General features: G+C 61.2%; 1 protein-coding gene across 3 annotated transcripts in view; it reads right to left on the minus strand.

Moving 5' to 3' along the window:
• Positions 1 to 24,076, minus strand: part of ESPN (espin) — a 30,272-nt gene extending 6,196 nt beyond the window's left edge. Inside the window, exons 1-11 of one of the 3 annotated variants that reach the window (XM_078073864.1) lie at positions 23,783 to 24,076; positions 20,762 to 20,955; positions 10,320 to 10,506; positions 9,998 to 10,180; positions 9,717 to 9,848; positions 6,896 to 7,097; positions 5,698 to 5,969; positions 2,886 to 3,047; positions 2,603 to 2,795; positions 1,301 to 1,327; positions 43 to 188 (exon numbers count right to left, since the gene is read on the minus strand). In XM_078073864.1, the coding sequence (XP_077929990.1) occupies positions 43 to 188; positions 1,301 to 1,327; positions 2,603 to 2,795; positions 2,886 to 3,047; positions 5,698 to 5,969; positions 6,896 to 7,097; positions 9,717 to 9,848; positions 9,998 to 10,180; positions 10,320 to 10,506; positions 20,762 to 20,955; positions 23,783 to 24,076 (1,992 nt within the window). Of the gene's footprint in view, positions 1 to 42; positions 189 to 1,300; positions 1,328 to 2,602; positions 3,048 to 5,697; positions 5,970 to 6,895; positions 7,098 to 9,716; positions 9,849 to 9,997; positions 10,181 to 10,319; positions 10,507 to 20,761; positions 20,956 to 23,782 lie in introns of all 3 variants that reach the window. The other 2 variants (XM_036064558.2, XM_036064556.2) reach the window with 2 other exon arrangements.

A 24,076-nucleotide genomic window follows, 5' to 3' on the forward strand; every position in this document is an offset into this window, starting at 1 on the left:
GGTGAGGGGACCCGGGGCGGGAGTGCCCGGCGGGCCGCCTACCTGGGAGGTCGGCTGCCCGCTGCCCGAGAACACCGTGGTCAGCCCCTTGCTCTGCGGCGTCGGCTTCAGACTCTTGCCCGCCTTGATCTCAGCCAGTAGCTCGGAGTTGTCACCCGTGGGGGACATCATGTTGAAGGACTTGCTGCCTGCACGGAGGCAGGAGAGGCGGTGCTGGCCGGGGACGGGACCCGCGTCCCCGCCGCCCCCCATCTGCCCCTCTGCTGCCCCCTCCCCAAGTCAGGAGGGGCCGGGGCCCCAGATGGCAGCTCTCCAGGTCCCAGGTCCGCTGGGCGGCTCTCGAGAACCCCAGAGGGGGGCTCCCCGCTCGCAGCTCGGGGAGGGGCGGACACCATCATCCCGGTCCTACTCACGGGGCGTCGGGACCCCGCCTGGAAGCCCCTGGGAGTACATGCTGGCTCTTGGGCCGACCCTGGGGACTCCAGCGAATGTCTCCGCCCCGGACACTGACTGACCAGCTCCTAGACACTACCTGGGGGCCAGCCACCCGACCTTCGTCCTGGGTTCCCTGGCTCGGCCCTGCCGGGGTGGAGTCTCCCTCCAGCCCTCTCTGCGTCAGCAAAACTCAGTGACCCTTGGACTGAGTCGCCAGGGGCCTCCATGGCTACACGGACTCAGAACCCTGGATGCCGGAACCCAGCCGGTCCCCTCCCCAGCCCCCAGACCCACAGACAGACATGCAAGCCCGTAGCACACTTATGGCAAAGCGCTGCTCAGCTCTGGGGGACCTAGGAAAGTGGAGCCCGTACTAAGGATATGGGATGAAGGCCGCCAGGAAGAAGGGCCAGGTGAAAAACATGCAAATACCCAGTGCACGGAGTTTGCATTTTCTGGCAGGGCTAGCGGAGGGGACTGGGGTTTGGGAAGGGCTGTCTTTAGAGACTAAGGAGGGGTGAGGGCTGGGTGAGGGCAACAAAACAGGCCAACAGGGGACTCAGGTTCCCCGGGGCTGGGGATCCCTGAGCGAGAAGCAGGAGGGGTAGAAGGAAAAGGTGCCAGGCAGGCACGGACAACAGGTCCATTTATTTAGGCAAAACTGAGCCCCGGGCAGAATTCGTGGGTGTGCATGTGGGTGCAGTGGAAGGAGGAAGGTGGCTGTAGTGTGGAGGACCCCTGGCCTGCTGGCCCCTGGCCCTGCCCTTTTTAAAGTCCCAGGTCCTTCGGCCTTGATTTCCCTGAGCGTGCCTTGTTCCCCACCCCGCCCCTCAGCCAGGAGCCACACACGCACGCAGCTACTCACTCTTCCTGTGCCTGGGGACTCTCACTTCTAGGGACAGAGAGAAGTGACAGCGAAGTTAGGAGGGGGAGGGGGCCGGGGTGAGGCTAGGACTGCGGGGACAGCAAGAGAAGGGAGGGCAGGAAGAGGGGAGGGAGATGCGCAGAGGAGAGGGGAGAGGAGAGAAGGAATTTTCCAGCTCATCTGACCTTGGCTCAGGGTGCCCTGGGGCTCCACAAGGGTGGTCCGCCCAGTTCCTGCCCTTACTGGTCCACGAGGCTTGCCACTGGCCCTGGCCCCCCTAGCAAGGGCCTCAATCTTGGCATTGGGTTGGGATAGGGCACCCAGCCCAGGTTCTGCTGAGAAGCGGTGTCTGGAGAAGCCCGAGTCTATTTTTCTTCTGTTCCTAGCTTCAGCCTTGCTCCAGATGGAAAAAGCTAACCCCAGAGCTGAGGGCCATTCTGGAGGCTCAGGTGGTGGTGAGCACGCTACCATGAGCTCTGGTCTGCAGGGGCTGAGGCTCCACAGGTACCCTAGGGAGCCCAGGCGGGTCCTATTCTGGACCCTATTATACCCTTGCACTCCTAGTTAGGGAGATGACACTTTCGTTGGTGTCACTACACATGGTCCCTGCACTGAGTGGCTGGGCACCCCCCTCCTCCCAGGCTTGGGTGGGCGCATCAGCACTCGGGCACCACCTCCTGGGCCTTACAGGAGCCCTGGCATGCAGGAGTCCTGGTCACCAGTCTATACCCTAAAAAGAAGGTGGGGTGGGGGGTCATCAGGAGGGAAGGGGCAGGACATGATGGGTCACTGGCCTTGTCCCCAGAGCCAGGTCCTAGCTGGCCTGGGGCCTCTGGCGGTATCTGGCTGGGAAGAGTCCCTGAAGCATCTGAGAAGAGCTCAGGCTGTAGCTAGCTTGGAAGAACAAGAGAAAGAGGTGAGGAGCAGAAGAGAGACACAGGATAGACATGGGGCAGGAAAAAACTTGGCCAACAGCCCTGCCTCCTTGAAACTAGTTCTGCTTCTCAGAGCCTCCCGTGAGCACCAGCTCTTTGGAAACACCAGACACCAGACACCAGAGCTGGGAGGCCTTCCTGCTGGATGGGACGTGGGCCCAGAGAGGGAAGGGGCCTTGCCTGGGCTCACACTAAAGTAACTCAGAGCCTTCCCTTAGGGGCCTCATTGGGCGGGGGGCTGCAGCAGGAAGAACGAGTAGGAAGAGTCAGCGCTAGGGCCGTCGCAGCTGGGAAGGGAGCGAGGTCTAGGTTTCCCGCCCCTTCAGGGCTAGCGCCGCCCCCCGCCCCTCAACCCGCCCCTACTCACTGCCAGTGGACGAGGAGGAGCGACGCTGCCCGCAACCAGGGCCAGCGCCCTCGAAGGGCAGGGGCGGAGCAGGCGGCGGCGAGCTAAGGGCCTCCGGCAGGGGCGGCGGCGGCGGCGGCGGGGGCAGCTCCCTGGACGCCTTGGGGTCCGCGGCGCAGCCGTTATGCACGTGGTTCCCGGGGAGCAGCGCCGCCTGCGGGGGAGCGGAGGGGCTAGCGAGTGAGGCGCGGGAGGCCAGGCCGGGTCCCGGGCGGCCGGCGGGTGCGGGCTGGCGGGCACGCACCTCCTCGCTGTGCGCCATGCCCGGGCCCGCGGCCAGCGGCTCCCCGGGACAGCGGCCCAGCTGCCGGTAGTAGTCCCCCGTGCTGGGCTGCTTGCTGAAGGCGCGGGGCTTGCGGCCGGAGTCCTGCCTCCTCAGCCCGTTGCGGCCGTCGCGGGAGCTCAGCTGCGGAAGACAGCGGTGGCGGGGCTTCGGGCACTGGTCCCTTGCTGCCTCCCACGCCCCGCCCCCTCCCCCAGCCCTTCACATTCCCGGGGCTCCTGGCCAGCGGCCGTCGAAAGGGTGCAGCCAACCGGGTTCCCAGACCCTCCTGTTCTCAGAGCGGAGATGGGGCGAGGGTCCTGGGGAAGGGCGGGCTCGGTCGGCCCTACAGGGAGGGGTTCTGGGCGCGGGCCAAGGGCCACAAGGGCCCCCACTGAAGCTAGAAGGGGCGGGACCAGGGGCGGGTTGACCCAGCCCAGTCGCCAGGGGGAGCCGGAGAAGGGGCAGCTCGCGGTTCAGCCGGCGCTAAGGCCTCAGCCTCACCCCACTCCTGGCCACCGACCGTCCGGCGCGTCCCCACGTCTCTGCCGAACCCTCTCTTTCGGGGACTCCGGCGAGGGAGCCCCCCTCAGAGCCCTTGTCCTGTTGCGCTCCTGCTTGCCCAGGGCTCTCCGCCGCCCGGCCCCGGGGCTGCTCCTACCTGCGACTGCGCCGGTGGCCCCCGCTGTGCACCTGGCGGCGGGGGCGGCACGGACCCGACACCTGCGCCACCTGATCTTTCCTCTCAGGTTACAGCCCAGCCCTTGCCCGCCCGCGCCGAAGAGCGCCTAGGAGCCCTGTCGGCCTGACATCACCCAGGGCCCACCAATCCCGGGCAGACCCACTCCCAGCAATAGGGGACGCCACGGGGGCCCCAACGGCGTCGCCACAACCCGCCGCTGCGCCCTACCTGCCCCGCGGGCCAGATGTGGCCCCGCCCCCGCGCCTCTCTCCCTCCGCTAGGCACTGGGCACCCCGGCCTCCATCTCCCTCCGCCAGCTGGCTCCTTCCAAACCCCGTGGACAGAATGCGGGCCTGACCGCGAGCAGCGGAGCCCCCCATATTTGGTACCCCTGGGTTCCGGGTCACGCCCCCGCCCTTCCCCTCCCGCATCTGGAAACCATCGACATCCGCGTAAGCGACACCGACACCCGCGCCTAAGCCTCAGGTTTCAGGGGCGGCAAGGCAGGCTCGGATGACAGCGCGGTGGCCCGCCCCGTCGCAGCTGCCCCCCGCTAAGCCCAGCCCAGGGAAAAGGACATGGGGCGGCAGGGCCAAAGGCCGAGTCACCGTGCGGGGCCTGTCCCCTGTTCCCCACCCCCCCGCGCCCCTGCGTCCCCGCGGTGGCCCCGGACCTCCACGCCCCACCCGAACCGGCTCTCGTTGCAGGAAACCCGACACCACAGGATTTGTTTTCTGGGCCAGTCGGGCCCCTCGGCGCCCCCTGCAGCCCCGAGGCGCGGATGCCGCGACCCTGCTCCTGATGCGGTCAGACAGGGGCCAGGCCCAGGGGGCGGAGGCGGGGGCGCGAGGCGCAGCGCGCACACAAAGGGCCCTTTGTGGAGCTGCCGGTCGCCTGCGGCCCTGCACGCACACACCGGGTAGGGGCACGGGACCTCGAAATCCTGGGGCGCAGGGGAGTGGAGGGGGCACAGCCTGGGCCACCTGTCCTGTGGCTTTGGGCAGGGTTCACACAGCCGCCCTGCAGGGAAAGTCCGCTTGCCCTCGGCCCCCTGCAGTCCTCCCCTGGGCCCTCTCCACCTCATAGAGTTGAAAGGGGACCCAACTGAGAGCTTGGTCCAGGATGGCAGTGAGGGCAGGGTGGAGTCGCTGTGGAGGTTGTCCTGCCCCCTCCCCCACCCAGTGGCCTTGTGACCTGGGTCACCTGTAGGCAAATTGGTTACTCAGCCTGCTTCTGGAGTGGCTTGCCTTGGGCTTGAGAGAGAGCTACAGGTCAGGGTTCCCACGGGCCCCTCAGGGGCCTCTGCCCCATACTCAGCGACCTGTGGTCTCAGGTTGTCCTCCACCTCCCAGACCAGCCAGGACCCCAGGATCCCCTATGGGGCTCCCTGCCTGGGACTCTCAGCTCCCCAGACCAGTCCTCTGGCTCCGGAGCCTCAGCCAGGACGCCAGAGGCCCTGACATCCCGGGCACCTCACATTCAGTGTGCCCACGCTGGACACTACCTCATGGCCCCCATCTCAGGACTGGCCCTTCCACCAACCTGGGCACTCCAAGCCCCAAACTGGGGAGCCAACTTCAGTTTCAGCCCTCCCTCAGCCCCCTCTGAGTGTGGAGTCCTGCTAGTGCTCTCTCTCCCTGCCTCCACCCTCCCCGTGGCCCTTCACAGCCATGCCACCTGCATCTCCCCCCGGAGCACAGACACCCCCTTGGGAGCCATTCTCTACCTGAGCCTGGGGCTATGGGCATGTGTAGGGCTGTGGAGAGGCAGTCTGCACATATTCTCTGCCAGTGACCACCGTGACCACCCTGCCACTCTGTGCAAGAGGTGAGGGAAGACCCAGGTCCCTGAGAGGTACAGCTGTCTGATTACACGTTCCTTCACCCATCCCCCGCTCCCGAGAGGGTAGTGGCTTTGTCTTACTCATCTGCCTGTCTCCAGTGCCCAGCCCTAGGTCCCCAGGGGGCTGGCCAAGAGCTCTGACTCTCAAATAGGCCACACTGGCCCAGGGCGCCCCACCCTGTGCCCACGAGCCAGTCTCCTGGCCTCAGGCGCTGCCTATCCGCCCAGTGGCAGTGCTGGGAGGCAGGCAGGTGGGTGAAGCTTCACTACCTCCATCTTGAAGGCCTCCGTCTCCACGTGGCGCAGTTTGCTCTTGGTCTGCATATAGATGTCAGCTGCACGTGGCCCCGCGGGGGGCTGGGGAGCTGGGTAGCCTGGTGGAGGTGGGGGCAGTTGGGTGCCCGGGGGTGGGGGCGGCGGAGGGAAGCTGGGTGGTGGTGGTAGTGGTGTGGCTCTCTCCATCTTGCCCCGGGGCCGGCCCAGCTCCGAACTCAGCATGTTCATGTAGTTTTGTATATCTGCAGCTCTTGAGCTGGGAAGCCCTGGGGAGGGAGGGAAGGCTGGGTTTGGGAGTTTGCAGAGAGGCTGTCCCCCAGGACTGAGGCCCTCTTCCACCCAGAAGCAGCTCACCAAGGGGTGAGGTGGGCTTAGGGATGCAGCTCGGGATGGCTCCACGGTGGGCCCCAACAGTGCAGGGCCCACCTCGCCCTGCCCTGCCTTAGCCCTGCATGTGTTGGGGAAAAACCATGCACTCAAGTTTGGAGGGAGGCCCCAGGGGGCTTTCAACGCCAGGGCATGCCGGTGGATGGGGCACAGCCACCTGGAGGGTGACGGGGCAGCTCCTCGGGTCAGACGCGGCAGGGTGGGGTGGCAGGAGTATGGATGGCCGCGCCCCAAGTGGCAGGGCACCCCGCCATCTCTGTAGGCCACCCATGCTCAGGGGGTGCTCAGTGTGTGTGTCAGCGTGTGCATTGTGTAGGTTTGTGAGTACACACAGGTGTGTCTTTGTATTTACAGACGGTCTGTGGACATGGGGCGTGTGTGTATGTGTGGGCCAAGTGTACACACGTCTGGGGTGTGGAAGTGGGGCTGTGTGTGCCACGGCGCAGAGGTGCGCATCTGCACAGGGCTGTGTGTGTGGCTGTGTCCCCATACACACGTACGCGTGCGCACGCTTGAGTGTGACTAGGTGTGTGTACAGTCTGGGGAACACCGTGTGTGAGTGAGGACAGCGAGTCACGTGCGCGGGGCATGGGCTTCCGTCGGAGGGAGAGTCCCTGTGGATGTGCAGGTGTGTCTGTGACGAGCACGAGTGTCGCCTGCCCGTCACCACGAGCAGCAGCCCCTCCTGGTGACCCGGGCAGCCTCCAGCATCCTCTGTGGGCAGAGCGGGCCCGAGGCTGGCCGCCAGGGCCCAGTGGCCGGTCCCATGCCCCCCCCCGCCCCCTTCCCAGCCCGGCCCACTCACGGCGAGGGGGGCGCTGGTCCTTGACGCTCGACTGGCTGGACGAGCAGGAATCATAGTTGGAGAGGGTGCTGGTGGGCGAGCTGAGGTCCAAGTTCAGCGGCTGCACCGACGTGGTGGTATTGGGCGAAGACATGCCAGAGTCAGGCTGCTTGGCCTCCAGCTCAGCGGACGGGTCCCGGGACAGGACACGGTGCTCCACACTCTGCAAGGGAGCGGAGGCAATGAGGACAGCCCGACCTGAAGACCAGCGTGCTCCGGGCCAGGGTCCTGCTCAGGCGCATCCTTGCTGTGTGACTTAGGCTGAGCTGCTTCCCTTTCTGGGCTCCTTCCCCGTTCTGAGAATGTCTCTCAGGTTCTTCCCAGGGGAAGAAGCCAGGCCCCCTGGCAGCAGGGCCACAGGTTCCTGGGAAACTCCCACCCCAGCCACTCCTTGCTCAGGGGGATTGAGAGATTGTCAGAAGAGGGGGCCCTGGTCTGGACCCCAAGGGGAAGACTTCTCCTTCCTCATTAGAGGGACTGGGCTCCAGTGTATCTGTGGGGCGGGGCTCAGGTGCCACAGCTGCTGGGGGCAGGGGAGGCTTGCGGGATGCCCACAACTTGCAGGAAGGACTAATTCCCCATTACTGGCCAGCAGCCTTTGTCTCTCCTTGTTCTACTGGGGCAAATCCCAACACCAGCCCAGCCCCTATCTCCTGATGGGGCCCTTGGAGAAAGGGTGGGGCCTGGGGTGGCCCAGCTGAGTCTGGTGGGCAGCCCAAGCTCAGGCTGGAAGCCTGCTGTCCCCACCACTGTCTGTGCCCCTGCCCACAGCCCCTGACCCTCCTGGCATGGGAGCGGGCTGGGCTGGGGGTCCTGCTTACGTTGCCCATGCTGGCCTTGCTGTCGGCAAGCCCGCTCGCTGGCTCTGTAGGCTGCCTCCTGCCCAAGCCTGCTCCTCCGCCCGGGGCCCGCTCCCTGCCTGAGAAGTGTCACAGGCCCCCCGGGAGTGGGAGGTAAGCCTAGCACCAGGTAACAGCTCAGCAGCCATGCTCATTGGCCCTGTAATTAGGGGCTCTGTGGGAGTGTTTGCCTTTTCTGGGCCAGCATCCTGCGTGGTTTGGATCTGTCACTGCTGCAGCTGGGCCTCTCTGGGTGAGGGGACCAAGGGCTCCCATACCCCACCCAGTTCAGGGCGGCCAGGCCCTGCTGCCTCTTCCGTGAGCCAAGGGAAAGCCTAGGGGCTGGGCTGGGTGGGGTGGGCAGCTAAAAATGCTCTTCTCATGGCTGACAGCAGGGGCGCCGAGGGTGCCCAGCTCTGACCCCATGGACAACAGAGGTTAGGGTACGGGCTCTGCAGCCTGGAACGCTGGCTTCAAATTTCACTTCTCCCACTTACTAGCTAAGTGACCTTGGGCAAGTCAAGTCACTTATCCTTTCTGTACCTAAAGAGAGAGAGCATGTGGGGGTGTGTGGGGGGGAGGGGCAGAGGCAGAGGGAGAATCTTAAGCAGGCTCCTCACCCAGTGCAGAGCCTGACGAGGGGCTCAATCTCAAGACCCTGAGATCATGACCTGAGCTGAAATCAAGAGTCAGACTCTTAACCGACTGAGCCACCCCAGCACCCCTGAGTTTATCTGTAAATGGGGATAACAGTACTTCCTGCCTCGTGAGCATACAAAAAAGATTTTAAAAGTTAGTGGAGTGCCAGGGTATGGTAGCCAGCAAATGCCATACATGTCAACTATTAGTGTTAGTTTCCGGTGGAGACTGAGATTATACTATAAAGCAGTGGGCAGGGTACCTGCCGGAGTCAGAATTCATGCAATCATGTTTGTTGCAACTGTAGCTGCTGTTAAGAGTGGCTGGAGGTGCCACCCCCACCCCACCCTCAAAACAGAATCACACACTCTCTCAGTGGGAAGGAACCACCTCTGGTTCAGAAATGCCCTTCACAGCATCCACTTCTGTTGGTATACCGTGCTGACAGGGTACTCACTATCTGTTGGACCATTACTCTCTCTGGGCGTTTGGGGGGAAAATTCTTCCTCGGGTCCAGCTGCAGTCTCTGACCCCCCTTGCTGTGCTCTGGAGCACCCAGAACCAGGGTGCCACCCCCATGCTTGCGCACAGGGCAGACAGTAATATGGGCAGGAGGCCATCCCACACTCTCCTCCAGGCCTCATTTCCCAGCCCCTCTTCCGGCCAGGCTGCCCCCTGGAGCTGGTCCTCCTGAAGGCACCTGTGAAACCCACCCTCTGTCCTCCCTCCTGCCCCAAAGCAGGCATTACGTCAGATAAGGCGGGGCCCTGGACCTGGAGCCAACCACACCTGAGCTCAAGTCCCAGGAGGTGACTTCACCTCTGTGCAACCATAATAAAATTATTTAGAAAAGTAACACAAGTTTCCAGTTATGAAGTAGCCATGAAGTGAGCAAACATACAATGTAGCTGTGTGACCTTGGATGAAACGGGGACATTAACACCACTACTTCAGCGGCGGTGGAGAGTTAAATGAGCTACTAGTGTGGGCTGTGGGCAGGTGACTGAAGTTGACTATCCCATCGGTATCTGAGTGTCTTGTGATTTCTCCACGCCTTCCTGCTTACCAGGATGATGCTGGTCCTCCTCCCCTTGACCCTTTTCCTTCACTCCCTCACTCCTCAGTGGTCAGTGGTTCTGGGCTGAGAGAGGGTAATGGTCTAGGGCACTTCCTCATTGTGTGACCCCGGACAGGGGCTCCATGTCTCCGAAACTCAGCTTCCTCCGTGGTAAAGGGGTAAGAACACCTACCCCTGGGGGGAGGTGGGGATGGGGGACGAGATAACCGGGGGCTCAGGGTCCTACCAGGTTCTCCACGGTGCGCAGGTAGCGGGTGCAGTGGCTGTGGCCGTTGTAGTCCGAGAGGTCGGCGGCCGTGTACCCGTCGCGGTCGCGGACGTCCAGCTCCGCGCCGTTCACAACCAGGATCTGGCAGCACTGCGAGGGGCCACGTACTGAGGACCCCGGCCGCTCGCCCGGACCCCCTTGCCGGGGCAGGGCTGTGCTGAGAGCTCGGCGCCGGCAGAGGGCGCCCGCCCCGCCCCGGCCGCTCCGGCCCCGCCCCCCCGCTCCGGCCCCGCCCCCACCTCCAGCTCCCCGTTTTCAGCGGCGTCGTGCAGCGGGGTCCCGCCCCACAGGTCGGCCGAGATCTCGCCGCCGTGCAGCAGGAGCCAGCTGAGCACTTTGGCGTGGCCGCGGCTCGCCGCGAAGTGCATGGCCGTGGCGCCGTCCTTGTCCTGTTCCGACAGGCTCACGTCGGTGCAGCTCACCTGGGCGGGAGGGGGCGCGGGATAGAGGGGCGGGGGCTGGGCGCCAGGCCCCTCCAGGCTCCGCCCCCCTCCGTGCAGGCCGCTTCGCGGCAGACCCCGCCCCTTCCCGGGCCCCGCCCCGCCCTGACCCCGAGCTCACGAGCCACACGATGACCGAGCTGTGGCCCATCTGCGCCGCCGCGTGCAGCGGGGTCATGCCGTCGTGGGCGCTCGCGTGCGGGTCCGCGCCGCACTCCTGCACCAGGTACTGCGTCACCTCCAGGTGGCCCTCCTGGCACGCCAGGTACAGGGGCGTGGCACCGTTCTTGGTTTGGGCATTCACTCCCCTGCAGAGACACAGCACCCACCGTGGGATCTCAGCTCCCACCTCCCTCCAAAGCCTTCTTACGCCCCTCGCGCTCTTTTGGGGAGCTCTGGAGGGCTGGGAGAGTGAGTTGGAGAAGGTCTAGTCACTGGGTCGCGCTGTACTTGACTCGGTCTGGACTCTTGGTCCTATGCCAGCCTCCCTCAGGGGGGCCCCTTTGGCGCGGCCACCCCCTCCAGCAGTCTCCCTTCTACAGTGCACACCTGACTGAGCTAGTCCCTGGTCCTCAGTAAATAGCCCACCTTTTCACCAAGGTCTACAAGGATGTGGAGATCTGGCCTCTTCCTACCTTTTCAGCCACATTAACCCTTTATCACTGTGAGTCCCGAACCTTCTGTCTTACCTGTATGCCTTTGATCGAGTCCCCCCTCTATCTGGAATGCCCTTCCTTCCTCCTCCCTAAGACTCAGTCCAGATCCCTCCTCCATGAGGCCTGCCCTGATTTCCCCACGCAGAGCAGACCTTTCCTACCTCTGTGCCCCATATGGCCCTGGGCTCACTCCATGGACTGCCCGTCATACTTGATTGAACATAACTGATTTTGGCTTCTGTCTCCCCCCGGGCAATTGAATTCCCAGAGGGCAGAGTAGTAGGGTTGCCAGATAAAACACAAGATGACCAGTTAATTCTGAATTTCAGAGAAACAAGAAATCATTTTCGGCATGGGATAGACTTATACTAAAACATTATTTGTGGTTCATCTAAATTAAAATTCAGTTGGATAGCCTGTTGTTAATCTGACAACTCTACAGGTGGCCACCATTCACGGAGCACTTCTGGTATGCTGTGATATTGATGGGCAGGTTCTTATTGGATGCCCTAACTTAGGTCCTATTGTCATTCCCATTTTGCAGACAGGCAATTGAGGCTCAGGGGCTGTGACTTGCTAAAGGTCACACAACTGGTAAATGGCACTCGAGTGTATGTTTGTGATGCAGGGCCTGGTGCATGCAGTAGACACACAGGAAAGCCCATCCCCTGTCTTCACTCCTGGAGCTTTCCTGAGGTCCAGCTAGCAGCTGTCTCTGCCCCTCATCCCTGTTCCCCAGCTGCTGAAGAGGAGTCCTACCTGGGGAGCTGGGAATCAACCCCATAAGGTGGAGTGCTGCTGGAAAACAGGGAAGTTGGCCACGCCACTGACCGAGCCTCGGTTTTTCTGACTTCGTAATGGGGTGGACAGCCCAGGGCGCAGTTACCATAGTTGGACACTAGGTGGGGCCACAATCCAGGCCCAGACAGGAGCTGGCCACCGCCGTCCACAGCAGGTCTGAGAGGCTCTGGCTGAGTCCCACTGTGCTGCACCAGCCCTCCATGCCCCAGGAAGTGTGCCTCTTCACCTGACTAAACGTCTTCCCATCCATCCGCCTCCCGATCCATCCACTGGCGACATCAGTCGCACACTCTCCACCAATGTCCATGCACGCCCTCCCTCCCTCATCCCAGTGCCAGCCCAGCTGTCCATTAACATGGGCACCAGGCCACCCAGTCCTCCTCTATCTGCCCACTCACCCACCCTCTTCTCACCCCCGACATGACTTGGTCCCTTCCCCTCACACACCCCTTGGACCTTCCTCCCTGTCCCTAAAACCCTGGTTCCTGTCCGCTTCCCTGACCCCCGTCCCTCAGGCCAACTGCAGCCCTCCTGGGCACCTCCCTGCTCTCTCCTTACTCCTGACACGGGCACCCCCACCCCAGACACAGAGCTGCCATTTTTCTGGGCCTGATGCCGAGCGCGGCACTTCACGCATTTGGGGTGGAACAGGGACCATGCCTGGCTGCCCTCCGTTTCCCGACCTGAGTCAGGGGAGTGGTGCTCACGAGCTGACATGGCACCCGGCGACAGAGACTCACCCACACGCCTCTTCCCAGGAACACTCTGGCTTGCAGCCACCAGCCTCCACACCCCAGTGCCATCCTGCCCCCCACCCCCACGCATTCACATACTGATGTGACAGTAACAGCCTGCTTAATATTTCATTACCGACACTCAGTGGCCTGAATTATTCACCCCGTAACCAAGGCACAGCGAGTGCTGGGGTCCTGGGGATCAGAGGCTGAGGGGGCCACCACCCAGGACCCACTGAGATCTCTGTGGGGAGGCCTGAGGCAATGTACAGAACTTGGGGTACCAGATCTGCCAGGAGCCCTGCCCCCCTAGCACCCCCTGCTTGGCAGATGTCCGGGATCCAGGGGTGTCCAGCCAGCCTGGGAAGGTCTGAGAAGGTCTGAGAAGCTGGTGCAGAGCAGGACCTGAGCAGGAGGGTGTAGTCATGGCCACAACCTCCTGCTGGGCCAGTGGCTGCCCCCCCAGCTGGAGTCCCTGGGACAGAGGAAGCGCTCCATACATGCTCCAGCTCATCGCCATTCCTATTAGTATTTCAGCCTCTCTGTTCTGGGAGCCACAACCTCCAGCCCAGGAGGCCAGCACCATGGGGCAGACAGATGGGCCAGGGTGGGAAATGGGGTCCTGGCCTTGTTACCCCTTTCTACTTTGGCAAGAAGGGCAGGGCCCCCCCCCGAATGCTCACTGGGGGGAGATTATAAAACCATGGATTGGGACGCCTGGGTGGCTCAGTTGTTAAGCGTCTGCCTTCGACTCAGGTCATGATCTCAGGGTCCTGGGATCGAGCCCCACATCGGGCTCCCTGCTCAGTGGGGAGCCTGCTCCTCCCTCTCCCCCTGCTTGTGCTCTCTCTGTCAAATAAATAAAATCTTAAAAAAAAATGGATGAGCACATGGAACAAAATCAATTCATTTGGATGGAGAGAGAGATGAATTTATAATAGTAGTCATAATAATAATTGATAACAGTGATAGTAGGTACCGTTTATCGAATGATTGATCTGTTTCAGGCACTGTGATGAGCAGACCACATGCTGTCTCATCTAGTCCCCTCAGGGACCTGACGGGATAAGTGCTAGCATTTTTCCCCTTTTCAGTTGAGGAGACTATGTACAGAAGTCTCAGATCACTCAGTGAGAGAGAGGCAGAGAAGGATCTGGGTATAAGAAGGACCTGGGGCGAGAGCCCAGCCCAGCTGAGTCACGGTCTTGCCTCTTGTCTCTGTTCTCAAAGCCACCTGCAGGGTGGGGGCAGTAAGTGTCCATGAGACGTGCTTGGAGAGCCCTCAGCATGGGCCTGTCACCTGGCACAAGCCTGGAGCCTTTGTTATATTTTGGGATCCCTGTGGAGAGTCACCGAGAGGAGAGGAGCGGGGTCTGAGGGTACTTCGGGCCTCAGCATCCCACTGGCTCCAGCCCATCAAGTTCTAGCCAAAGTGACACTAAGGGTGACCATTCCAGTCCCAGCCCCTGCCCTTGGCCCTGGCCACCACCCACCACCCTGACTCTTAGCTCACTGGGCAGGGCCCTAGTGAGTTCTTAACCTCCTGAGCCTCCGTTTCCATATATGGCAAATGGGCATCATAATTGTCTAGAATCTCCTTGCCTCTTATAAGAGAACAGAAGAGTCACTGATATGAGGAATTCTTAATCTCAGGAAACAAACTGAGGGTTGCTGGAGTGGGGGGTGGGGTGGGAGGGATGGGGTGACTGGGTGATGGACACTGGGGAGGGTATGTGTTCTGGTAAGCGCTGTGAATTGTGCAAGACTGTTGAATCTCAGATCTGCACCTCTGAAACAAATAATGCAATATATGTTAAGAAAGAAAAAAAGAAGAAGAAGAATGTAGCAGGAGGGGAAGAATGAAGGGGGGGAAATCGGAGGGGGAGAAGAACCATGAGAGACGATGGACTCTGAAAAACAAACTGAGGGTTCTAGAGGGGAGGGGGGTGGGAGGATGGGTTAGCCTGGTGATGGGTATTGAGGAGGGCACGTTCTGCATGGAGCACTGGGTGTTATGCACAAACAATGAATCATGGAACACTATATCTAAAACTAATGATGTAATGTATGGGGATTAACATAACAATAAAAAATTAAAATGTAAAAAGATTAAAAAAAAAAAAAAAGAGAACAGAAGAGGAAGCTTTGGAAGGTTGCACATATCCTTGGAGGGAAGGCTGCTCTTTGCTTCCTCGTGCTGCGGCCACATCCTGACCAGCCAGCCCCCTCACCCACCCCATGGGGCCTCAGCTGTCACTCCCCATGACCAACGCCGGGGGTTTCCCATTCTCATCTGACTTGGCCACTCCCTAACAGGTGCCTCTTCCCACTCTTCTTGGCTTCCTGGACCAGCCGCCAACTCACTGCCAAGCCTCTTAAGCCTTCTTTGCTGGGCCCTGGCCTCCACCTGACCTCCAAACATGGAGATGCCCCAGAGTCTCCTTTCTGAACACACTCTCCCTGCTGGTAAGCTCATCTACTTCCCAGGGTCAAAGGCCACCTGCACCCGATGTGCTTCCTCTCTCCAGCTTGGACCTGGAGTCTACATCCGGTCCCTACCTCTACCCATTGTCCATGTGTGCACTGCCCAGGCCTCTGGAATTTTATGTGCCTGGAGTGGATCTCTCACCTTCTCCCTCAAACCCTCCTCAGCTTGCCAGCTCCATTCTGGTAAAGGACACCATGCTAACTTCCCTTGCGGGTAGCCCAAGTCCAAATCCTAGGAGTCTTTGGAGACCCTCAACCCTTGACCTCTTTATAGGTCTGCAACTCTCTAGCAACAATCACATAAATCATATCTTTCTTCCTCTCTGGGAAATAGGTGACACGAATGAACTTCAAATAGTAAGCAAGTCACCGTGTGATGATATGAAACAAACATGGAATGCTTGCTGGAAATCTCCATCCTTTGCCACAAAGAGCAAATGGTTACCTGCCCACGGAACCAGACTCAGGTCAAAGAGCAGCATTTCCAGTGGCCCTCCCCTTTGGCAATAATTTCTGCTCCAAGGAAGTTCAGAACGGAGGTGATCCCACAAGGATTAGATCTTGTCGTCATGGGGTAAGGCTGCCCTGGATAAAAGTTATGGGTCCTTTGGTGGCTCTACCTCTCTTGTCCTCTAATCGTGCCTCCTAGCTTATTTGAAAAGATCCCAAATTAGGCCTGGCTCAGGGAAGAAATGCAGTCCTTACTTGAGGAAGGTTCTAGAATAGTCAGCTTTACACCCAATTCACCCGCAAGCCTGGAATATTTCCGGAAGCTTACCCTTCCCTGCAACTCTCCCAGACTTCCAGGCCTTCTTTCTGGGCCTCACTGAAGCCAAGCTTTATCCCACCTCTGCGTCTGCCTTTGCTGGTCCTTCTACCTGCAATGCTCCCAGGCCAGATTTTTGCAGGGCTGGCTCCGCTTTTGATCCAGGTCTCAGCTGAGCTCCCCTAGGAGGCCTTCCTTCCTTGACTCCCTCAATTTAAAGAAAACCCCACTGGTTTCTACCAAGCTGCCCCGTTTTGCTTTATGGCACTTGTCACTGGAGTTATCTTGTGTACCTATTTTGTTCATTCCAGGGACACATGTCATGAGGCTGCCACAGGACAGGGCAGAGCGGTGAAAGGAGCAGACCCCTGCCATCCCAGAGCTTGGTTCCACCGGGGCCCGGCTGGCAACCCAACACACACGCACATAAGCAAGAACTTCTCTGAACACGGCACATGCTCTTGATCTGTCCCCTTGTTTGCCCTGGGAGCCTCCCTGGAAGTTTGCTCCAAGAAGCTGGGAGGGCTCACTACCTCCCAAGCACCTGTGGGCCGCCCAGTTGCTAGCTGTTGAGTGAGTAACTGTGGGGGTGAGTGAGATGGGCAGTGAGACCAGGGGCCCTGTGCTGTCTCCTCACACATGGCCTCGGCCGGTCCATTTGCCAGATGGGCCAGGGAGGCTCAGCAGGCCTTCCAGGCCTTCTTTCTGGGCCTCACTGAAGCCAAGCTTTATCCCACCTCTGCGTCTGCCTTTGCTGCCACTCCCTAACAGGTGCCTCTTCCCACTCTTCTTGGCTTCCTGGACCAGCCGCCAACTCACTGCCAAGCCTCTTAAGCCTTCTTTGCTGAGCTCCATCTGAGGTCACCCACAGTGAGATGCACGCAGAGCTGGACAAGTCCCGGGGCTTCCAGACTCCTCATTCATTCAACAAACACAGTGTGTCAGGCACGGGGCGGCAGATGAGGTCTGCTCTCATTAGCTGGGGAGACATCGTAGGAGAATGCCCCAGGATGCACAGAGTGTAATGCCAGGGGTGATAAGGAGGCTAGGGAAAATAAGGCAGTGTGAGGAAGAGCGGGAGCTGGGGGGTGTGCATGCTGCTGGGCAAGTTACAATCTGAAGGAGGCTCTGGGCAGGACTTACTGCGGAGGGGAGGTGGAGCAAAGCCTTGAGGGAAGGGAGAGAGCAGCTGAAGGGCTCTCTGGGGAGAGTTCTAGGCAGCAGGAACAGCCAGTGGGAGGTTGGGGGGCACCAGCCTGTGGTAGGAGCCCAAGGAGGCTCTGGAGGCGGAATGGAGTAGGGATGGGGGAGCCTCGCAGGTGAGGCATGGGGGCAGGCCAGAGGGAGGAGGGCCCCCAGGCCATTAGAAGGAAATGGCCTCCCCTATCAGTGAGCAGGGAGCCTGTGGGCAGTCCAGGGGTCTGATTTGCGTTCTCAAAGGTGGGCAGAGCTGGACGGGAAGAGGGCCAGGGTCAGGGGAGACCTGAGAGATTAGGAACTGGAGCAGGAGTGGGAGACAGGCCCGGAGAGGGGGTACAGTTTCATCAAGGCCATGCAGGGGGCCCGGGGGACCTCAGCTGCTCAGTCAGCCTCTGTGAGGTGCTGTCCGTCCCTCAGTCAGCACCCGCAGCAGGGACATCTGTCTGGCTCACTGATTTATCCCTGGCCCTTAGAATATTGCCTTGCGCAGAGTAGAAGCTCCATAAAGATTGGTTGAATAAATCAATCTGTAACCTGGGTTACTTATAGAGCTACTGCCTGGGCTGGTTATAAGGCTCAGATGACCGGGTGGTGCTACGCACTTAGTAAGCACTCGGCAGGCAGGAGCTCATCCGAGTTTATCCTGACTCCTGGCCAGGGCATTTTCCAATCTCTGTCCCAGGGCAGGGCAGGCCTCAGGCAAAGGAGATACTTGCAGAGAGGTGCAGCTGATACGGATCTTCGGGCAGACTGATTTTCCAGTTTGCTATGAAGGGCAGAGCACAGGGGCCCCAGAAGAAGGAAGAGCCCGGAGCCCCTCCATCATTCTCCCCAGCCTCGAAGCTCGAGCCCAGGGGTCTAGGCCGAGCCTGGGGTCTAGGCCTCCCCCCCAGCTGCACAGACCCCAGGTAAGCACACGGTGGGCCCTGGCATCCTGCCGGCAAGGCGGTAAGGAGCTCCGAGGCTACCTGCTCCTCGCCCCTTCTCTGTCTGCCCTGACTGGAGGTCTGGATACCTGGCTCCCCTCCACCGACCACGAGTGCTCCTGGCCAGGAGGGCCGACCCCACTGACTCCATCTCCCTGAGACCCAGGGCCTGAAACAGCCCCAGCCCAGTTCCTGTCAGCCTCCATGCCGCCCACTTAGGGACCCTCCTTCTGCAGGGAGGATCCCCATGGGGCAATAGCCCCAGAGGTCACTGTAGCACTCCTCCACCTCTGGAAGGATTTGCCCCATGGATGGGGATAGACTGGACAAGGGGCAGGTGGGTGCAGGGTGTTCCTGCAATCTCAAGCCTTTTCTAACACCCCAAGGTGCAGCCTGGCCCGAGCAAGCCTGCCCCCCACCCCCCACCTTGGTCCAGCCCTCCAGCCCCTCTGCAGCTTGTCATTGCTGCAGCCCACAGCCTCCCGGGGCGGGATCGAGTTTCTCACTGGTAGATCCGGGAGCCCTTCCTCCCTCACCGACTGCCAGGGAGAGCTGAGGCCTTATGAATAATTCACCACGCCTCACAGCAGGTCTGGGAGGCTCACGAGATGAAAGCGTGGGCCACAGCCTCCACAAGCAGGCTGCCTGGGTCCCCGGATTGAGCCCTGTGGCCTGGGGCAGCCTGAGCCTCTGCCCTCTCCATATGCAGCCTTGGGGTTCCCAGCCTTAGAGAGCAGGAGTCTCTACCCCCAAGACAGGAGGCTACATGGGCATTGGCCTCCAACTCCCAGAAGGCCCCACCCCAGTTCCCAGCCGCCCCCTCCTGCCTGAGCCCAGCCTGGCAACCTCACAAAAGCACCTTCTTATCAGCCAGGTCACACGCTGCAGCGGGAATGGGCCCAAGTCTTCTGCCCACCTCTGTGAGATTCATAGAGGCCTCTGAAGGGCTGACGGCTCATCAGCCCAGGCCACCTGGCCTCAGAGGTGGCATCAGGGCCCAGTCTCTGCCAGCACCTGGCACGGCCTGAGAGGGGTCAGGGTTCCCAGGGCACAGCTAGTCTTCCTAAGGCTGGGATCCCAGCTCACGCAGGGCTCTGGCTCATCCTAGGCCCCAGGCTTTTCAGTGAGGAGGGGTTCAGGGGCAGCCTGGGGCTTCGCCCCTCCCCTCCTGCCCAAGTTCCTCATCAGCGCTTCCAGGGGTGGGCTTGGAGTCCTGTCTCAGTTTACACCATTTGGGCTAAGTTGGCATCGCCATTAGCCTGGCTTTGGGGGGCCCGTTACGTGTGATGGGGGAGGCTTATGGGAGCAGAAGGGTCAGCACAGGCCATCCTCCCCTCTCAGGACCTCGGTGTCCTCTATGTGAAGTGAGGGGGTGGGACAGGGGCATTCGAGTCACCACAGTGGGGCTGCAGGCCTGTCTCAGGGGCTGCTACCTGGCCTCAACCTGGAGAGTCCGAGTCGGGAATCTGGGACCAAGCCCGCCGACCGTGCTCACGGTGTCAGCTCGAGGGCCTGCATCTCGGGGGGCCTCCTACTCTAAATCACTGCCTTCAGTGTGACCCAAACCCTAGCTTGTCCGGAGCGAAGAACTCATGCCGAAGTGCCACAAGTGGCCTCTGGCGGGGATGGCTGTGAGGAGAACCTCGGGCCCGTGCGGCACACCTGAGGGGCTCCCACTAACCAAACCCGGGAACTCCCTGCTCAGCAAGATGACTGCAGGCCGGCCTGGGGGCTCTCAGCACTGCCCTACATCACCCCAGGGTGCCTGGGCCCAAGAGGCTGCCACAAGGCCCTGGGGCTAGGCTGGCCTCCTGCCTGCTCCCTGGGAGCCGGGGCCCTGCAGGCTCCCACAGGCCTGGAGCCAGTGGTGAGGACGGACCCCCTTACCTCGTGGCTGCTCTCCTCCCGCGGCTCGGTCTTCTGTCACCACTTAATGTCCCAGGTACCCACTTGGACTGACAAAGGTCACCGGTCAGAGCCCCCATTCGTCAGGTGGGGACTATTGTCCCACTCCCTCAGACACTCCCCCAGGACCCCTGTGTCCTCTCAGATGCACCTAAGACCTGGTTCCCTCCCTCCCCCAGGACCCCCCAGGATTTCCCTGCTCTACATTGAGCCCCATTCTTCCCCATGCTCACACCCCACCCTGGGGAGCTTCCAGCCCACTGCTCAGCTGCTTTCTCAGACCTGCCACTTAGGCTGAGGACCCTGGGAGATTTGGGGGCCCCACCTCCCCTGCTAGAGGGAATGGGCTGAGGGGTCACAGAAAATGACAAGTTGCTCTCTGGGTGGTCTAGTCAGCGGGCTGTGGGGTCAGGAGGTGGGGTGGGGGCTCTGGGCAGGAGGCCCTCTCCCTTCACTGCTCCTCCTCCTTCTTGACTAGGGGTCTAGGAAATTCTCCCATATCTTCACTCCTACCCCTGATTTAAAGATTTTTATTTAGCTATTTATTTGAGAGAGAGAGCAAGAGCAAGCGAGAGAGAACACGAATGGGGTGAGGGCGTGAGGGGCAGAGGGAGAAGCAGGCTCTCCACTGAGCAGGGAGCCTAATGAGGGGCTCGATCCCGGAACTCCGGGATCATGACCTGAGCCCAAGGCAGACACTTAACCGACTGAGCCACCCAGGCGCCCCTCTCCTCTCTCCCATTTAAGATAGTCCTGCAAATTGGCACAGGCCAGAGCTCAGGAGAGCCACCTGCTGCAGGCTGGAAAGCTTCCTGGAGAGGAACAGGTGATCTTGGCCCGCATGCCCAGCCTCCCAGGTGCAGCCGCGTGCTGGGCATGAGAGCATCTGCCTGCCAAGCTCTGGGGCAAGTGGCTGTGGGCAGCCTTCCAGGAAGGGAACAATTTCAGCTTGGGTGGGAACCATCTCTGGCCAAGGGGATGGCCCAGAAGCAGAAATTCTCCCGGAAGGCTGGAGGGGCAGATTTCAGGCATTCCCCAGAGCCCTGGCCCACACCACCCAGAAGCCAGGCGCGGAGGGGTGTCCTTACTCAGGATGGTGCCCGATGAGAAGCCTCAGGGAGGGGAAGTCCCCTTTGGCGGCAGCATAATGCGCAGGCAGAGCACCTGTTTCTGTGGCCACGGCGGGGTCCGCACCGCCGTGACGCAGCAGCCAGTCCACCAGCTCAGGGTGGCCGAAGCGCGCAGCCAGGTGCAGGACTGTGGCACCAGAATTGTCTTTGTCCTGTGGGAGAAGAGCCCGTTAGTCCTTGCATCCCCCCAGCCACGGGGGCCGTTCTGTCCTTGGACCCCCGACTGGCCCTCTTTGAACCACACCCGTGCCACCCGTGCTGGGCTTCCCGAGGCCTGCAGGTCATGACGGAAAGGCTCGCGTATAGTAGGCTTTCAGGACATGGCATTCTTGGGCTCCCTGGCAGAGCAACTGTCACCCAGATGCTCAGGGAACACCTGAAGGAGTGAGCGAGGGTGGCTGGGGCGGGAACGCTGGGCTGTTGCGGCGGTAAGAGGCTAGCCTCAGGATTGTGGGGGCACCCCCTGCGTCTAACCCTCGGGCTCTTCCTCTCCCTCTCCCCCTCCCCAGGTGTCACATGAAAAGAGGTCTCCAGGTTGGTGGACCTCCAATAACCCAACATCAGTGCGGGGAACGGCCCCTGCCTGGGCCCCCAGCAGACTCCCTGCTCCTGGCCCAGGGAACAGGCTGTGTTCTCACTCTGTGGAGGAGGAAGCTTCTGGGTACTGGTGGCAGGGCCTGGACAGTCAGCCAATGGTGGTCGGTGTGGAGTAGTGGCAGCCCCTGGGAGGGGCTTGGGCTAGACCCTCTCCCAGGCACCCCAGAGGGGGCAGGCCGATGGTCTGGGCCCCAAAGTACCAAGTGTGTCATCCATGACCATCCAGGTGTGTGTGTCTGTTGCAGGAGGGGGCTGGCAGGTGCTGCTTACATTACCTGGGCAAGGAGGAGAAGCACAGAGAACCCACAAGTCTGGACTCAGAGGCTGGCAGGTCTGGGTGAGTGGGCACCAGTGTGGGAACAAGCACGAGTTCCCAGGGCCAAGCAGGTGGGATAATGGAGAGGTGGGCAGGGGCACAGGGATGGGGCAGCAGTGGGCGGGGGCATGGTTTACTAGGATCAGGGAAGGGAAGCCCCTCTGCCCACAGAGAGGCACTGGGGGGGGGGAGGTGTGGCCAAGGCGGCTGGAGAAAGGTGAATCTCAGAGGCTCTTGAAAAACAGGTGAGAGGAAAAGAGGGGACAGAGGGGACAGGGGCCTGGGGCCAGGACTAGTAAGTCATTAGTCAGGCTATGGGGGTGGCTGTGGGGCTAGGAAGGAGGCAGCCAGAAGGTGAGGCAGCTGAGGACAACACTGGGACTCCTCTGTGCGCCGAACGCCTAGTCTATCCCCCTGAGCCCAAACTTCTGTGAGGGTGGGGAGGGGGCAATAAGGAGAAGACCCAGGCCTATGGGCTCTGGCCTGTCCCCAAGGCTCTAACAGCTGTGTAGGCCCCAGGAGCCTCACATGCTGTGGCCCGCACCCTAAAGCTGCTTATCTCTGGGCTGAGCAGGGCCAGGGATCGAGGTCATCCTCCCCACAGACACACTTCTGCCCTGAGCTTGCTGGGGCTCGAGGGAGGGAGACTTGATAAGCTGGGCACAAGGCCACCTGTTCCCCACCTCCTCTGCAGTGGCTAGGGAGGCTTCCGGCCAAGCCTGGACATTGGACATTAGCATGCCACCCCCCAAATGAGTGGGCACAGACCATGTGCCAGGAAGTCCTGATAACAGAGCCAGCCAGGAGATAAGGGGTGGCCATCTCCCAGGAAGTGTCAGAAGAGGGACCTTGCCATCCTGAGAGCGCAGTGGGGGGATAGGGTCTGGTCATCCTTAGGGTACAACCAGCCAGCTCAGAGTCACCCCTGCCTCCTCTCCTATATCCAGTTAGCCCAGCGGTCTAAGTGGAAAGTCAGTTCTGGTTCCTTCCTCCAGTTGCTTTTCCCCCACAACTAGGGTATCATCCAAATTCCTAAGCCCAGCCTCTGGTGGCTTCTCTCCCCTCCCCCCTCCTTGCCGATCCTGCCACAGGACAAGAATGTGTACGCCTCAGGGCTTTGCACTTCTTGTTCCTTGTGCTTAGAACTCTCTGATCAGCACCTGGCCATCTCCTTCTCATCATCCAGGACTCCCCATAGAGGTCACTCACTCCTCGCCACCTCGCCCAAGGAGCTAGCTCCCTGACTCCCCTCCACCACAAGGCCTGGCAAGACTGACCCCGGGGTTGCTGTCCACTGCCCCCAGGGACTGGCAGCTCCGGGAGATCAGGAGCACACCTGAGTCCCCAGGCCTAGTACCTGTTGGATGCTCTATTGCCCACAGGAGCAAGCAGGAGAGCTACACATCAGAACCTGAGTTGCCCCACCTCCAGCTCAGGAGGGACCAGGTTTATATCAGCCTGGGGGTCACTGAGCGAGACCAGGCGGGTCTCAGGGCAGGAAGACTCAGGCTGGGCTGGAGAAGCAACTCACAGCTGGAAGGCAGGAAGGTGCTGATGTCCCAGGGTCAGCTAAGGTCCCGGGGAGGCCTCATTTACCACCCCCATCACCCCTGCCCCATGTCCTGGCCTTGGGGACACCTGCGTCTGGGCCTGGGGTGGACTGTAGGACTTTGCCCACCCCTCTTCCAGACCTGATCCCAGAAGATCTGAGCTTCTGATTCTGTGCCCCGCCCACTCTCCAGGACTCCCGTGGCTCAGTGCTTTGCTTCTCCCCCACCCCCATCTCCCATCCCGGCTTAAATACTGGCGCAGGTAAGCCCAATTCCCTCCGGCTCCCCATTACCCAGTGCTCTTCTAGACAGTGGCCCCAGCTTGCCGGGGCGTCTTCCCCCGGGCACTGTCGACCTGGGGAACCCACCGCACCCCAAGCCCTCTGGAAGGAGCTCAAAAGCAAGCTCATTCGGGAGGTGCCCGATCTCACCCACCCGTGAGCCACGGGGGCTCTAGGCCAGCGCTCTCCCCGGGGGAGGAAGCCGCAGGGCGCGCAGTGAGCGGCGCAGACCCACCTGCACTCCGCAGCCGCCCTGCGAGAGCAGCCACTGCAGGCAGGCGAGGTGGCCAGTGGCCGCGGCGTCGTGGGCCGGCGTGGCGCCGTTGCGCGCGCGGGCCGCGGCGGGCAGGGCGGCCTCCTCCACCAGGAAGCGCAGACAGTGCAGCTTGCCGGCGCGGGCAGCGTGGTGCACCGGCAGCGCGTCCAGCGGGTCCCGCAGCGAGGCCTTCAGCAGGCCGGCGGCGTGCAGGGACTTCAGCACGTCCAGGTCGCCCTGCCGCGCCGCCTGCAGCGCCCGCTCCAGGGCCAT

Source organism: Halichoerus grypus, chromosome 5, assembly GCF_964656455.1.
Source record: "Halichoerus grypus chromosome 5, mHalGry1.hap1.1, whole genome shotgun sequence".
Taxonomy (NCBI): Eukaryota; Metazoa; Chordata; class Mammalia; order Carnivora; family Phocidae; genus Halichoerus; species Halichoerus grypus.